At 39.0% G+C, this 17,929-nt stretch overlaps 1 protein-coding gene across 9 annotated transcripts in view; it reads right to left on the bottom strand.

Moving 5' to 3' along the window:
- The window catches only part of robo2 (roundabout, axon guidance receptor, homolog 2 (Drosophila)), a 518,827-nt gene that overhangs the window by 108,826 nt on the left and 392,072 nt on the right, over positions 1-17,929 (bottom strand). For all 9 annotated transcript variants that reach the window (XM_008424869.2, XM_008424870.2, XM_008424864.2 and 6 more), the window contains exons 3-5: positions 11,876-12,033; positions 10,747-10,867; positions 10,131-10,269 (exon numbers count right to left, since the gene is read on the bottom strand). In XM_008424869.2, coding sequence (XP_008423091.1) covers positions 10,131-10,269; positions 10,747-10,867; positions 11,876-12,033 — 418 coding nt within the window. The remainder of the gene's footprint in view (positions 1-10,130; positions 10,270-10,746; positions 10,868-11,875; positions 12,034-17,929) is intronic.

Genomic DNA, 17,929 nt, shown 5'->3' with positions numbered 1-17,929 from the left:
TTCCTTCTTTCACTGTACAAACAGCTGAATAATCGTGTCTACAAAGGAATTTTGTGGCAGAATCTTATCTGCAGTACCTCTTTAAGTTCGGATTGATAGATATGGTAGCAGGGGGGAGGAGAGAAGGCTGTGTGCCTACTCTCGGCATGAGTCAGAATCAAGTTGGAGTTTAATTCCAGCAAAGAACCTTAGCCTGGCTTCTCTGCCAAAGACCTTTTCCTGCTTCATTTCATTCTGCCAGCTTGATCCAGTTTCACACCATCGGACTACTGATTTCCCTCAAGCTGATCAAAGGAAACGAAGTCTATCTGTCCAGAACTTGTTGCCCGTAAGAGAGAATCAATTACCCGCTATCAGTTCTCATCTGTCTTCAATGCAGCCTTTGGCCAGAGCTGTGGTCCCTGGCAACGTCTCACAGCCAAAAACCCCCCACTGGCATTCATCAGCAGTTGGGCAATAATTGTAGAATAGTTTGTCAAAATTTCCACCTTGAAGCCTGCCTGTTTTGTGGGAACTATTTTTTTCTTTCCAAATTAGTTATTTGTTCCAAGGCGATACAAAATCAAAGTGTTTTTTTTACTGAATTGAAATTGGTTTTCGGTGAATGTTACGGCACGGCTGAAAAAAAAAAAAAAACGTTGTGAAAATAAAAAATGTGGAGCCACTGAACAGAGATCACTGATCATTTATTTTTTATTTAAGGAGAATTTGTCTTTGAGTGGAGCAGAAATTAAAGAACAAAAACATCTAAGGAATCAATATTACACTGAGGAATTGGTGCTTTCTTAGTAAAATGTGAGAGAGAGGGTTTTCAAAGCACTATAAGAAATGATTAGGTGCATATTCCTGGCATTTAAAAATGCATTGCCTAAATCATTACTTAGTATTTTTAAAAATTCACTGAGAAATTGTCTGGTGACTGGTATTGACCAATTCTCAGCCAATTGAAACCTTTAACAGTCAGATAATGCACCATATGGAGTTCTAGTATGATGCTACTACAGAGTGAAGACAACTTCAATTTAGGTATTTTTATGCAGAGGAAGCAGAGAGACGTAAGAAGCTTTTTAGAAGTTCTGTTGTTCGACATGTCTGCAGGTCTATAAGGCTGCAAAAGAGTGATAGAGGACTTTGAGGATTTCTTAAAAGAGTATGGCAAAGTTGTTGTGTTTCATCCTGATGAGCTGTCAATCTGTCTGTCATAGAACTTGTTGCTTTGCCTTTCACAAACTCAGAGTAAAGGTTCCACATACATTGAGATAGTAGGGTTCATTCACATCAGCCCTGTTTTGTCTGCTTTAACTAGACTCTACATCATTTGTCTAGAAAGTCTGGTTTGTGTTCGGGGTGTGAATGTGCAACAGAACCGTACTGAAATCAAAAAAGTGAACTCTGTTTCACCTGAAAAGCTAAGTCTCGGTTCGGCTGAAGTGAACTCTGGTGTTGCTCGAATGAATATGTGAACCCTAAGTGGACAAAAGCAGGAAGTGGACTATTGCATTAAATGCTACCAAAACAAAGATGCGAGTCAAGCGTTAGAATGAGAGATGACTAGTCCTGTTAACAAAGACATAAGAGAAACCCTACATCGCTTTAAATGGTTCAGAGACCACTACAAAATCAGTAAATGGACTAAGAGCACAGCATTCTGTGTAAATACAACAAAATCAACACATGGAGGTAAAGGCACTCATGTAAATATGATCAGATGAAAATATATTGCAGTTACCTGTAACCACATAGATAAACAGACAATGTTATTAATAAAGTTTCATGAAGTAGGATGTTTAAGCTCAGTGTCTTCTTCAGGGGTTTTTGTGTCGTTAGCTTCAGTGTTTTTGGTGCAGCGCCACCACAGACCAGGAGGTAAACAGGTTGCTTAAATGGGTTTGGATCATTTGCCACTGTTCAGTGTTAAAGTGAACCACACCATGTGAAAATGTTGTAATGTTAGTCCCCAATCGAACGGAATCCACCAGACTATTTGGTGACTATTAGGTATGCTAACTGCACAAACTGTGCTAATTGCAAAAATACTAATGTTTGTTGAAATACAGGCTCAATAACAATTTTGTGCTTACTTTAAAAATATTGGTAAAACTCTATTCTACGTCAATTGCTTTCTCAAACATCTCTGCTATAAGCAATTGCCATTCACAGCAGCTAAATCTCAAAGAAATATTGAAATGTGGAGATCTGAAATCAGTCATAAAATTTCAGATCTGTGCATCTACATCAACCTCAGCTCAAGCTTGCACCCTAAGCACCTTACGTATTGAAAGAAGTAATGGAAACAGGAAACAGATCCTGTTATCTTTTCCTTTTGCAAAGTTGCATAAGGGAAAAAAAAACGGAACCCGCTGAAACTGGATAGTCAGCATAACACGGGCACTTCTGTCACTTTAGCTTTAACAACTTACTCAAATAGAATGATCCATCCATGCACCTCTATCATAGCTCTCTCACGACACACAATTGCAAACACACACATGCGCTCACGCGCCCCCGAGGAATTGAGTAAAAAAAGAAACAGCCTTTTCTGCTGAATGTTGCAGTGGCTCTGCTGTGGAGGTCAACAGGAACAAAGGGGATGGGGGGGCTGAATGCATATGGACTGCAAGACATTAGTGGCTCTGATAAGGCACAGGAAGAGGGTACAAGGGTCCAAAACAAATGAGGAGACCTATGGAGGGGGAGACATGGGAAGCACACTAATCTTGCAGGCAAATAAAGCTGGCAATGCACACTGCTGAGGTCTTTTCACAGGGGGCTTCTCAGGGTGAGACGGAATCTTTAGCCTAACAAGATACAGTTTTCCTCTCCTGGCAGCTGCTGTCAACACTGTCCGTCTGATACCAGCAGTATTACACATTTGGAAAGATGTGCAATACATAATTTTGGGCACAAAAATTACAATTAAGAACAATGAAAATTTGAGCCATATACCAGGTTTTTTGGTTAAAGATAAAAGATTTTTTGGGGGGAAGCACAATCTCATAGCATCAAAATCTTATTCAGTGAACACTGATGGAGCGGTATTATACGTTTTCCAGTCGCATGATATCATTTTATAGCTCTGTTAAGTAACCCTGTTACAGTGTTACCTTCAGTTGTTATGCAAATGCTGCATACAAGAAATATAACTTAAAAGCAAAGAGGAGCGCAGGTGGTGCTGGCTCCACTCAGGCATTTTTCACAACTGAATGGTTGCCATGGGAGATTAAAAGATTTCTCAAACATGCATGAAATAATCAAAGCAACACTCCAGGTATGTTTATGATGAGGGAATAACATTATAACGTGATGGGGAGCTCTGAAGAGTTGTTGACCATGACGCTGGAACTAAAACAAGATTAGAGGCAGGTTAGCTTTAAAGATAAGGCAGATAGGCAATCCAGTAGATGATACTTTTTTTTGGTGATTTTTAGTTTATTTATTATTTAGAAACGCCTTTAAAGCAGGAGTGGAACTAGAAAAATATCTATGAGGTGGCAAGAGGATGGCAATGATTTTTACATGGGTGGCAGCATATTCATTCTCACATTTAGCGTACATAGACCCAACATTGAACTTAATTTACTTGATGATTTACTTGTTGCAAAAATATTTTAAACTTGCATTGTTTCAAAATGAGCTTCATGCCACACTGAGGATTAAATATCATTTCTTAATGTAGTATAGTTAATTATTTTTACGTCTTTCATACTGCTGCTAATTGATATGTATTCCTGGATTGGACAGCACCTATTAGTCGCTATGTGATGCTTTGAGTTATGTCCAGAAAGCCATTCTATTACAATGCAGGACGAGCAGAAATCTGTCACAAAAATATTAGTAGCGCCATCATTTATTATCAGATATCTATTAAGTACGGCTTAAAATAAAGCTGAGAAAATTGATGTTTTCTGCATAAATTCTCCCTGAAACAAACCTATGAACAGTTTGGTTTCTGTTAGTTCTGTCAAGATGCAAGAAATGGCAAATTTCTTTTATATTGGTAAATCCATCCATCCATCCATTTTCTTTACACCCTTATCCCTTAGTGGGGTCTGGTGGGGTGCTGGTGCCCATCTCCAGCTAACGTTCTGGGCGAGAGGCGGGGTACATCCTGGACAGGTCGCCAGCCCGTCGCAGATATTGGTAAATCGTTTTATTTTAAATATGCTGTAGGAGTTCTTATCTATCGATTCAGTATTTTTATCATACAGACATCAGGCTGTTGTTGTGATATTAGCTAGCTGCTAGCTAACGACTTTGCTAGCAACGCTAGATAACTAAAAAGCTTCTTCCCTGTATCTTTAATGATATCAGTCATTCTTTAGTATTTATTATGCAATAAGGGCACATCGCCCGTCCAAAACTGATCATCTCCATAATGGATATATGTCCGATCTTCTAATTTCCTTTGCTGCATAATGTACATTTCATTTATTCTGGCGTTAGGTAAATGTATCTTGAAGGAGAATAACAATGAAATAAAAGACTCACCCTGAATTACCCTGATAGATATGAAGTGTGTAATTAATGAAGGGGAAAAAACTCAACCCAGACTTTAAGTAAGTTTAGTTTCTGGTTCGCAGAGTATGAAGTTAAATTTTTTTTTCCCAATTATTCAATGGGGGGGGGGAAACTAACCTCAGTTAAGTAAAATAAAATTGTAATCAAAACTTTTGGAATTGTATTGATTTATTTTTTAAAAAACAAATCGTTTTGTTTAAAAAACATTTTAATTTAATAACTACTTTTTGTCTTGTGAACATAAAAAGTTATTTACCAAACATAAACATTTATTTGCACACATCAGAAATCTTTTGTTGTGATTTTAGGCCCCGCCCACGACTCATGTGAGAATCACAAGCAAAACTTTGAGTCACAAACAAAAACCTAGAATATCAAGAAAAGATTTCTGACATGCACAAATAAGTTTGTTTTGCAAAAAAGAAAGTTAACTTAATGAGACAAATGTGTGATTTAAATGTTTAAAAAAGTTTTTTTAAGCAGAACTCAGTAGGTTTTTCTCATGGTGACATACATTAACAACATTAACAATTACATTTTGTGTTTTTTTTTGTATTTTTTTTGCAGTTCCACATTAAAGTTTGATGCAGCTCTGCTTTCCTGAATGGACCGTCTTCATCTCCACTGCAAGTGCAGCAAACAGGCAGCTCTGTTTTATAGATTACAGTCACTAAAAGGTTGCATTGTGCCCTTGTTTATATTTTYAATAGTGTAATTCTGTAAAGACAAAATATGTCTGGTGGTCCAGCTCTGATTTACATATCTTGCTAAATTGYGGGTTTGAATATTGCAATACTTTCCTCTAACAAAATAGACCTGAGGAAAGAAATTACTAATAAAATATCTTACATAGGCATAGTGTTATGCTCTATATGGAGATGTTCATTAGCTTTGATTGTACTGTATATGTCACATTTTTGTAATTTATCATTGTTTATTAAACTTTGAAAGTTGAGAGGCTGTTAATATTCTGTCCTAGAATGCAGTTAAATTTGCCCTTTTTTTTTTTGAGCACCTGCCCCTTTAGTGGTCTCTGCACGGCCCTGACCCTATGCCACCCCAGTAGATCCACCCCTGCTTTAAAGAACACAGATATAAGCAATAGCTGGACTTGTTCTTTTATGACGAACTCTGGTTGTTTTTCAGCTCTATCTCCTCCTCTGTTCCATAGAGATGGAAGGCGCCTTGGCGCTTCAGATAGGCACTCTAGGTGCCAGCGTGTGCATGTGTTTGCCTGAGAAGCAGCTGGAGCCACTGAGCATATTAACAACCTGTTTACTCAGCTGAGGTTCCCCTCCCCTCCACCTCCTCCTAGAATGAAAGCAGTACATTACAGAAAACCCACCGAGAGACTGGAAGCATGTAAAAAGGCCAGCAAAGACAAGTTGAAACAATACAACGGTAAAGAGGAGCGGTCCTGCTAAGTCCTTGCCTCTTTCCACAGCTTATCATAATAATAAGGACAGCGTAACCTTTCGGAATGAAAAAAAAAGAAACAAAAAAGCAAACAGAGGCCACTCCCCGCTGTGTAGACAACTGCTTGATCCGCTGTGGGCTTTTATTCCCTTTCACACAAAGTGAAATACCAGAAGGGACTGCCTTTCTGTTTCCAGTTCTTCTTCAAATGTGCCTGTCACTTATCAAAATGGAAACTTCTCTTGTGTGGGAAAATCCATTCGTCCTTGATGTTCGCTGAGTGATGATAAGGAGCAACGAAAACAGGAAGAAAATGTCAGAATTAAAATATCTACATCTGAACGCTCATCTTCGCTGGCACCACTAAATATGCTTTGGAGAGGAAAAAAAGAACAATAATTTGTAGATTGCAATTAGAGGCAATAGAATATTTATCTCTTTTAAATTTTCTGCTCTATATTTCGCCATGTTTATCATCCTAAAGTATGGCCACACTTCAAAGGGATATTACAGTCGGCGATGGACGCCAGAGCATGACACATATCCAACTCCATAATAAATCTGTTAATTAGTGTACAAAGTGAACTCCGTTCCAGAGCCAACTCCCTATCAAAGACTGGAGTGAAACACTTTTATGTGTTTGCCTTGGCAAGGGGCTCGCGTCCCACTGCCCAGTGAACCGAATCCTTATCAGACGCAAACAAGCCTCCTACGCTTGTCTCGGCGGCTAGCCTTGGGAGATGTCAGGCCTGTTGAGTGTGTGCTTTATGAGGTGATCCAAGCAGAAAGCGACCGGCCTGCTGGCTAAAGACAGAACGCTGGTCTCTTTGAAGTCCACTTCTGACAATGACACCGATGCTGACCGTGACTTGAGTGACTCGCAAGCGAGGGAATAGGTTGATTCACACACACGCACGCACGCACGCGTTTGTTTCTGTCTCTTGGGCTGCAGAGAACACAACAACTAGATTTCTCTGAGTAACAAGAAAATATCCATGACAGACTATACCGAGGCAATATTACATATTTTCCAGGCATGATCAAGTAACTACTTTACATTCAGTTGTCCTAAAAATATATCAAATATGACTTAAAAGAAATTTCTCTTGTAATTTAACACCTTGACATTGGGCCTCTGTCTCTTTAAAACTCATGCTCTTTCTGAAATTCCACCCTCAGTAAGTCATCTCCTCATTGCTCCTCTATTAACCCTTTAACAACATTTTTATCAGTGATGCACTGAGAAATAGCTCTTATAATAAGCTAACAGACGCACAATGCCACCAGGTGTTTGCTGCTGGCTAGCTCCAAAGTTTGGAAAATGCAGATAAGAGGAGGACCTTTGTCCTCAAAGGTGGAGCTAGGTCCACCAAGGTGTTTTGCACAAATAAAATGCAACAGGAGATTAAAGGATTCCTCAAACATGCATAAAAGATCTAAGGAAACACCCCAGGTATGTTTTTGGTGAGGGAATAACATTACAACATGATGCAGAGCTCAAAAAGTTAATTTTACATAATATTGCCACTTTAACATTTAGTCACAATAATCGAGTATCACAAACATTGTCTCCTGTGTGTGATGCTCCAAATTTGTCTACATTTTGTTATGTTTCATGTCCTGTTCATGCTGTGTTAAGCACTCATTCAGCTCACCTGCCACGCCTGATTGCTCACCTGTTCCACCTGGGCCCCGCCACCTCTCAACCTCTGTCTCCTTGCCAGATTAGCGACAGCCATGAGCCAGTAAGAGATCCAGCGTTTCCTTCCAAGCCTTCAGTGTTTCTACGACCCTCTTCTGTCCATGGATTTACCCCCCCTGCCAAGCCCTTCACTAGTGATGGGCAAATGAAGCCTCATGAAGCAATAAAGCTTTTCAACCCTTTGCTTTGCAAAAAGGTTCATTACTCAATGCTTCATTTATGACTCACTAGTGACATCTGCTGGTGAAACTGTAACAGCCTTGTCACTCAGTTGAATCATACTTCCAAAAATTACTAAATGCAATATTGCAAACTCAACAGGAGAATCAATGAAACCATATTTAATTGTCATATGTTTCAATTATTAAAATGATTTGTAGCCAATCTAATCGTGGTATATGTTTAACGTCAGTGGTTGTGTTGGGGTTTCTTTTATGTCATAGACGGATTTGACAGTAAAGACATTTGATGTGTCTTGGGAATGCAGTGCCTGTTGGGGCATTCGCTTTTTCTTGGATTTCTAGTTGGCTCATCTCTTATATTTGGCTACATGTTGAATTTTAGTTCTGCAACAGCACTAAATCTGTTTCTGCTGTGCAAGACTGATATATCTTTGCCAATCAGACTACAAATAATAGTGGAACTTTGTAATAAATTGGGAGGTGGAAGGTTAATTATTATCTAAGAAGAATTTTATTGTGAGCAATCATTTCAAAGTATTCACCGATGTCAGAGATTTTCCACTTTCTGGCTCAGACAATCAAGTTTATTTGTGCAGCACGTTTCAGCAACAATGCAGTTCAAAGAGATTTACATCATAAAACCACAAAAATATAAAGTAATAAAAAATAAAAAAAATCTACAATTGAGAAAACCAGAAACAAACATTACATTTTGATTAGTGCCATCATCAATACACATCAAATATGTTGGTCAATGTTCATTTTATCTTGGCTACTGAAGACAAATATTCTCCTCTGATGCKMGACCAAAWGGACARCAACCCATGAAGCAGCACGGCTCATCGCGCTTTTATTTTGAAAACCAACACACAAAATGAAGCAGTCACGTGACCCATGCAATGCGAGGCATCGTTTATTGCCAGTCACGTGGTTTTCAGCAAGATGACACAAGTCTCGAAGTGGGGCTTCATTGGACACACCCCCTTTTTACTCGGTACATGCCTCGAAGCCTGGCTTCAGATACTCCATCACTACCCTTCACGGATCCCTTCTGTTCTGGATTTCTGGACCCTGACCCACGCTCTGCCTCACAACCACCGAGTATTGCCAGCCCCTCAAGCTAAGTTTGCTCTCTTTGTCCTCCTGTATATGGCCTCTGCCTGATTATTGACAAAGTCCCTGGGTGTTGCGTTTTGGATCTTCTTGTGGAGATCTTCATTGCTTCCACAGAAGCCTGTTCTACTGGTTTCCTGCACCTCCCTGTCATCAGATCTTCAGTTCCCCTGCTCCACCCGCCTACTGCTCTAGGTCAGTTAAGCTGAACATTTCTAAGATATCCCTCTTTTATCTGTGCATCACCAGCCGTCTCCCCTCTCTCCTCAGTGCTGTTTGACGACCTCTTCCTGAGCAGCAACCAGTATCTGGAAATTAAACTTGTTTTTAACTTTGTATACTCCTGTGTGTGTGGTTGAATTTCCGGGTCCCCACTGAGTGTCCTTACAAATTTAGACATTCAGGGGGTCACAATAATTTGTGACCTGAAAATATTGTGCTCCAAAAAATGATATATGAATGACAGTCTTTTTATTCTTTAAAAATGTGTAAGCTTTTGAAATAACTATATTAAGTAACTTTACATGGGGACTCACATTTTAAACTCTGCAATAAATTTCAGTTACTAAATATAGAATGACAACATGTCTGAAAACAGATTCTGTTTAGATTATATCTACCAGGACAGAATGTATCCTGTTCAGAAAGTTAATAGGATTTGTTTTCTTTTTGGTTGTCCCACTATCCAAGGCCTTCTGATTGGCTGAGTCCCTTGTCTGGCCATCAGGTCCAAGAAAGCTGGATACTCAAATTCACACTAAATGAAGCTGAGTGTCTGAGTCTCGAGCTGATGCAATCCTGTCTTTAATCTACTTAAAAACCAAAAAACTGAAGAAAAAAAAGCAATGCTTGAATTAGCTTCATATTCCTAACCTTTACTGTCTTATGGCTGAAACTCTTAGCTACTTGCATATGTTGGACTTTGTTTTGCAGTCTATGTATCATTTCATGGTTATAAAAAACATTTTCTGAAAAGAAGAAATGTTTTAACCAAACTTCTGGTACATTCAAGATTTGTAACCAGTGCTGTTAACAGATGTACAAAGTGAACTCTGGCAGCTGCATCAGGAGGAAAACCTGAAGAGTTAAGATACTACCTTGTACCAGCCGTTGGTACAGTCCCTGCCAAATCAAATGTAGTCTGTCAAGTCGGAACAGAAAACAGATTTTTTTTAGGATATTCCCTTAAAAGAGTGTACCTCCCACGAGGAACATCGATGTCATCTTTCCTCCAGCGAACATTTGGTTGAGGGTCTCCTTGTACCTGGCACCGAAATTCAACCGTCTCCTCTTCTAGGACCACCTGGTTGATTGGCCTCCGAAGGAAGGTTGGTCGCTCTGCAAGATGTGCAGAAAAACAGATAAGCATTTTTTTTTCTTTTTTTTTTGGCTGCTGTGTGCAGCTCTAACACTATCCATCATGGATCCGAAAGGATTATCTCTTATAATCCTTCATTTTCTTGTCAGTCTCTTACTTCTGTTCTTCAACAAACAAGAGAGACATTTTGGAATAGTACCCTGAAGCCAACACTGAAACAAAGCAACTACCATCTAGCTTCTATGGTTCATTTCACTCCAGCTCTGCTTTATGTCATGACAACATAATAGCAACTCCGAAAATAAAAAGTCATAAAACTGAATGCAGCCCAGCAGGACAAATCTGGCAACAAAGTCTAAGCAACAGGGCTTTAAAATCAAATTCTGAGAGTACCTGGACAAAGCCATTATTTTCATGAAGGTATGTAGTGGCATTTAATCCTTTACACAGGCCAACATAGATTCATGTTTCAGGGAAAATCAGTAAATAATGCGTACCAAAGACAGTTACTTGTGCCGTCTCACTGTCCCGTTCTCCAACCATGTTGGTGCCCACACACACGTACATGCCAGCGTCAGTCTTTCTTGTGTTTGAGATCATGAGCTTTCCTCCTCGAATCTGAAGGAGAAAAACAAAAAACATTTTCCAGATGTTTACTTTTTTACACTGACTTTTTTCTTTCATTCAGTAAAGTCTTTCCTTGTAAGTTCATTTGGGACAAAAGGTGTTAAGTGCACACCAACAAAATCACTTTAACATTACAGCTCAGCAAGTTACAAACCCAAACTTTAGAGAATTTTACTGAGATTTTACTGACAGAGAAACATAAAGTGGTGCATGTTTTAAAGTGGAAGGAAAATAACACATGTTCAGCCATCATTACTGAAGGCTATTTTTGTTTTATTACCACTGGTTTCTGAAAAGGCGAGTGTTAGTTACATTTATATACAATAGGCAAGTAWAAGAGTTTTTTGAGARAGTCTCAAATTTCAACTATTTGTTGTTCTTAACCCTCATGAATACCAGAAGTTCCTCTATAGTTAGCTGAAAGTGTTTTAAGAAGTGCAACGATCAGTTTTTCACATCTAGAGAGTAATTTATTTTAATCATTCTTCTTTGAAAAACAAATCAATTCTGTTTGGACAGAATACATCACTGAATAACTATTTCTTATTTGTGCTACTGTCTCTAAATTTAATTTAGATCTGGACTTTGACTGGACCATTCCAAGACATGACTGTTTTAATATAATCCTTTCCGTTGTGGCTTCTACTGCATATATCTGGTATGATTGTCTTGCAGGAAGGAGAAATGGTTACCAGGTTGTTTTTCAATCTTTCAGTTTGCGAACATCGTAGTGCGAACATCTCCATAACGATATCACCAACATGTATGGCATGTTGCTGGGGTCTTCATTGGGCTATGTCTTCACCTCAGTTCTCTAACAAACCTGAGACTTTCACAGAACAATTAGATTTAATTTGAATTGCTCTTGGTCAGACCATAAAATCCCAGTGAAATAAACTGAAGTTCGGGGTTGTAAAAACAGTCTTAGCTAGAATTTTTACAGTTTAACAGCTGATACTGATGTTTCTGTTTGTTTAGATCATCTACAACAGTACTCACAGTGACCCTGTCTTCCTTGTCATCGATTCGCACTTTGTCTTTCTTCCAGTAGATGGTGGGTTCAGGATGACCTCTGGGAGGGACACATTCAAGTATTGCTGGCTCTCCTGCTGCCACCACCACATCAGTAGGATTCTGCCTGAAGTCATCTCGCAGCACTGTGTGAACAAAGAGCCACTCGGTTAGGGAAAAGTGAATTGTTGCACATTTCATTACATTAAAACCACAAACTTCAAAATAGCATGGACCGCTGATATGATGCAAGCCATTTTTTAACATATAAGCATCGGTCCAATAGATAATACTGGGCTGATATTTATTTCTTGTTGCCTTTTGTTTCTGGATGGTGAGTGGAGCCAGTTGGCCATGTGGTTTTTGTTTGGTCATGTGACAGTAGTAGTGGCGCAGGGCAGAATTGTTGGACGTCCAATTGAAGATGACAAGCAGTGGTCAAGTAATTTTTTAGAAAGGTAGTGAAATATTTAAAACATCGTTAAAAATTAGTTAGGAGGAAAAACATTGATGTTTATATCAGGTATTGAAATCGGCCCAATTTTTTCAAAATGGGTCAACCTTAATTGTATTACTTAAAATACTAAATATATCTTTATAAACATTAATATGCAGTGGAAACCATCTTAGCAGCACCACAGAAGCTAATGTTGACAGTCTTCCTTATCTCTGTTCTTGAATATACAGCCAATCAGTGCCAAGGAAAACGAATGGCACTCTTGGACTGCTGTTTTGCAAATATCAGCCAAGTACCATTGCATATAAGTCTAAGCATTTCAGCATTTTCTTTTAAATATTTTAGAATTAAATTCCCAAAATTGGCAGATTGTCCATGATTCCTTTAAAGTTATTTTCCACAGAAAAATCACAAATGGTCAATAGAATCTGTGAATATTGAACCATAGCGACAAACAAATTATATACTTTTAAATTTTTTTTATTTGTCAAAAACGGTTGAAAATCATGTAATTTGTCTTTCATTTCACTTTGCACTACTTTGTGTAAAACATCGATAAAACACACTGATTAAATACACTGAAGTCTTGCTCGTGCTTTACATTAGCAAAATGTATATTTCAAAGCAGGAGTGGAAAAGTCTTTTCAAAATGCATTCTTATTTATTTTTTTGTGTGCACCGTGCACTTTGAAATGTTGCAGGATCTATCTGAGCCATTAAAATGGAATATGCAGCTTCGTCTGACTGGGCAAAGCAAAGCGAAAGCTAATTGGAGCTAATGGAGGTCCCAGTGGAAGCAGCAGAACAAACAGAAACAGAATGCCCTGAAGCCTGGTGTCATTCACTTGKGAAGGCTAACAGGGCTGCTTCACTTTGGTAGTGATGTACACGTACACTTTTACACACATTCAATCGTTCGCTAACACACAAAAAGCCAGTGGGTGGTCGGATGAACAACTGTGGCCTTGTGTCTAATCACCCCCCAGGTAGGCCTTTCATTAGAGAGATAACCTCTTGCCCTGCGGAGTGTTCAGAGAAACACACAACAGCAGCTCATTATCAGACGAGGAGCGCTAGCGTCGCAGACACACAGCGATGCGCAAACAAATGCAAATGCTAAAAAACAATCAGGCATAGAACCAATGAGGAATGTAACCCCAGAACAGGAGGCAACCTTTGTAATGAGAAAACATGAAAAACAAAAAAACACTCCATGAAAAATAGTTTAAATATATAAACCTGCTCCTCCTCACCTGCCACATGGATTGAAAAAGATTTTTAAAAATCTATAACAAATCTAATCCTTGACGGAGCTCTTTAGTAATTTCATTGTCGGTCTTTATTCCATTATCAAAGCAGAGAAGGGCACACCATTTCTCTGATGGATAAAAGGACGGAGGCTTATTGGGTGGGTATTTGAAGGTGCTTAAAGAGGGCTAAATTAAGGGCAGCACCACAGGTCCTTATTTAAATTCCATGCAGGGGCGGCGGCAGGGACGGTCGGGGTTATAAGAGGGGATAACTGGTCCCTGCGCTCCCGGCTTCTCTCATCTCTTCATTTGCTCTCCTTACCCTCTCTGCAGAAAACGCTGCGGCCATTGTTTCCTTATTTATTTATTTAGACCAAGGGCCGGCGGATTGGAGGAAGGGAGGATGCTTTCAACCCAATTATCCTAGGGATGCACAGGGGGCGCAGAGAATAGGACTTTTGTGTGACTTGAATTCAAATGAAACCTTTACACAGCAGGAATTGCAAGAGGAGGCAGAGATGGAGATTTTCACTCCTCTTACGCAGGGCTGCCCTCTAATCTAAAGAGCTAAGGTAATTAGCCAACTCCAGCACGCCGGACCACCGTCTCTAAGCTTTCTGTATTTGCATTACAAACAGGCGTCCCGCAGTTTAAAAATCATAGTCTGGTGCGGACCGGAGTTTTCAATATCACGTCGGCTTTAATTGCTCTCTCCCATTCACCGCTGATAGCACCCGTGGGATTTTTGTTGGAATCAATTTCCTTTGAAACAGAATGGCGACAAAAGAAACACGCAWTAGGTGCATCATTACGGCGCCCATGCCTAGCTGTCTAATCTAATCTGTTGTGGCACATTGTGTCATGGTAAATGCATCTCTTACCCCGCAATCTACATAAACGGGAACAAACACAAACAAAACACAAAATAAGATCCAACACAAACAGTACAAACATGCACCTGTTGACGAGAGATGATGTTTGCACTAAGTGTGGGTACGGGTAACCGTTACAACACCTGGCAGGTATATTAACAAGTCAAATGAGAGGCAGAGTCATTCCAGTTGACGCTGTTCTGATCTAAAGTTTTCAAACACTTGTTGCCAGCCTAACTCTAATCACATTGTGTTTTTTTGGTCTGAGGACATAATCACTTGGAGATAACCGCCAGTTTAAAGCATAAAGTTTACGAATTTTTAAAGAATTTGAGGATGGACCAAACTGGGATCACTGTCCTGATGCAACACTCGACTATGCCCTGTTTTCAACAATCAACGTTGTCAAATGAACCAGTACACTACGAGCAGCAAAAAAGACTTTGAGTATGACGACACTGGTTATTGTAGCCCCATAGCACAATACATTTTTTATCTCATAAAATATTCACTAGCTGCATTTCCAAAACAAAAGTGTGCAAAAATTTGTTGATAATGTCAAAACAACTGAATTTCAGAAATGCTGCATTTCCAATAAGTAAGAAACGCAATAAAAACCACATGCGAATAAGTCTGTTCAAGCTTAACTCATTAAAAATCAAGCCGGCTAAGAATGTAAATATTTATAATCAGTAGTCAGTGATTTTACAGAAGAGCTATGGATTCAACAGTTTTGAATGACAACTTTTTATGAACTGTGAGATGGTGTGAGAACATTCGCTTTGTTAGTGTTGTGTCATAATTTTTTAGCTATGATTTTCTCCGGGTGTACTCATGTTCAGTTTGTGTTGAGTTCATTTAGGTCGGGCTAATATTGTTTATGTAGCATAGTCCGAGTTTTGTCAGTGGACATTGAGGTTATTACATTATTGTGAAGTAAACTATTTTACTAGTGTTATTAAATTTACAGTATTAATACTGATGTGTGTTCTGATATGTCCTCTTGAAGGCAAACTGACGTATGAAATGGATGAGCTCAATCCTGACTGGGTTCCAGTGCGGAACATGGATCACTGCGAAGTAAACGCCACATCGGACCGACATGCGCGTGGTTTTCCTTATTTTCAGTCCTTTATAGTGTTTATAGTTAGGTTAATTCTTTAGTTACTTAAGGTTTTGTCCTTGTTTGTCTGAGTCCATCTCAAGCCTTCTTTAATGACTATAGTTTAATTCTATTTTATCCTTCTAGTTATTTCTTATTTCAGCCTCGCTGCAGTGTTACTAGTAATGCTTATTTCTTAATTTGATCACCCTAGGTTCAGTTGTTATTCCATGTTCTTCCATGTTCACGTCTATATATACATATATATCTTCCATGTTTTCTGGGCCCGAGGGCCTGTGGTCATCGGGGCCCTCGGGGCAGTCACCCCCAAACTGGAGCAGTGGCTAAAACAGATCCTAGGAACAACATCAGACATCTCAGTCCAGAAATGTGCAGTTCTAGGCACAGCCAAGATACTGCGCAGAACCCTCAAGCTCCCAGACCTTTGGTAGAGGACCCCAGCTCAGAGGATGAAAGAGACCACCTGCGGAAGGTGAGAAGGGAATTTTTTATTAATTTTTTCTTCCTTTAGTAATTCTAGTTAGGTTTTTTCTTTGTTTAGATCTTCGCCACGTTGCCAGTCGTTACCTTAGTTATCCCTTGTCTCCTGTTTCATTGTGTTTTGGATTTCCTTGTTTTCCCTGGATTTTGGATTTTGTTTATTTTGTTCATTAAAATAACATCCACATAAATACGTCTACTGCCTGCTGCGTTTGGGTCCACCGCCACACCACATCATGACACAAACCAGATGAAAGAGACCATCTTTAAATAATTAATGTGTAATTAAACAATAAAGGTGACACGTAAATTTTATGAAAGAGACCACACTGTAAGTAAATATTTGTTGTATTTAACATATTACAGGTAAGTGATCATGTAATGAAATAGATCAAGTCCTAGAATTTTATGTAATTGAACATTACAGGTAACAAATGTGATGATCGCCTGAAGTAATACATTTTATGAACTTTAAAAAAAAAGAGCTTTTAAAATGGAATGAAAATATGCCTAATCTATATAGTTTAGTAGAATAATTTCACAGATTTTGAGTTAATAAGTCACATGACCTAGAAGCTATTGAAGAAAAATACTAAAGAAAAACTAAAAAATATATAGTGTTAAAATGTAATAAAGATGAGTGTGCCTCATTTATACAGTCTAGTAAAATAATTTCACACAGATTTTGAGTTAATGGGGCACACGATTTGGAAGCTATTGAAAAAAACATTTAATATTTAAAATATTGAATATGACTTAAAAAGTTTATAGAGGATAGTGTGCCTCGTTTAATAGCGTAAATTGCCACTTTTTTGTATTAGTTGGTCACAAGACAAGGCATTTATTTACAAAAGTGTTTGGGTTGGAAATTGACGGTCCCTATGTGAACCTCCGAGCGCTTCAGGAGGCATCGGTAGAGAACAGCTGACCAAAATCAATGTTCATAAATCGGATCAACCTTAAGCTGAACGTCCCTTACTCCGCGGAGGGCGAATATCCAGTTTCCAATTTCCAAAACAACTTCGCTGCAGTCGGTAACACAATGAAAACACCAGTGTTCTGACTAGTTTGTTTTGGTCTGTGGGCTGCAAACATGGTGCCGAGTGACGTAAACGTCATACACTGTGACGTCAGCTCCTAAGCTCTATAAACAAATGTTACATCTATGTATCTGTGGTCTGTGTTAAAATATTAGCATTTATGGGGCCCCTGAAGCCCAGGGACTTTATGGATTAAACAGCAGTGCAAGTAATTGATTTTCATTTTCATTGTATTTTTTTATTTGTTTTTAATACTAGTTGTGGGTTTAAATATCATTTCACTTATGCTGTTTTCCCATAACATACAATTACCCAGTAACATTTTTACATTTCCTGTCGTCTTAACATCTTTAAATACAAAAATACGATGGAATGCCGGTGGACCGCCTCGGCACCCTTAGCAAGTTTTCTGGGGGAAACCCTGCATAGTGTATCAGGGGAGTTCAGTCAGGAATGGAGGAGCATCAACACTGCGGTGAAGTTTAAAGCCAATGAGGTGAAAGAAGGCTGATCCGTTTTCCCTCCTCTCTTTTTTTTCTAAAGAATTTTCATTGAGCAAATAGCAAGTATCAACAAATGAAACATACCGAAAACTATGAGGGGCCATTTAGGACAAAATCTATGTTTTGTCTCTCACACACTACGAAAGACTCACGCACACTCAAAAAATACTCAAATTGCACATACTCCTCCTTGGGCTGCCACCTTATCGTGATGGAGGGGTTTGAGTGTCCCAATGATCCTAGGAGCTATGCTGTCTGGGGCTTTATGCCCCTGGTAGGGTCACCCAAGGCAGACAGGTCCTAGGTGAGGAACCAGA

The sequence above is a fragment of the Poecilia reticulata genome, linkage group LG13 (assembly GCF_000633615.1).
Source record: "Poecilia reticulata strain Guanapo linkage group LG13, Guppy_female_1.0+MT, whole genome shotgun sequence".
NCBI classification, from domain to species: Eukaryota; Metazoa; Chordata; class Actinopteri; order Cyprinodontiformes; family Poeciliidae; genus Poecilia; species Poecilia reticulata.
This window is presented reverse-complemented; position numbering and strand designations above follow the sequence as displayed.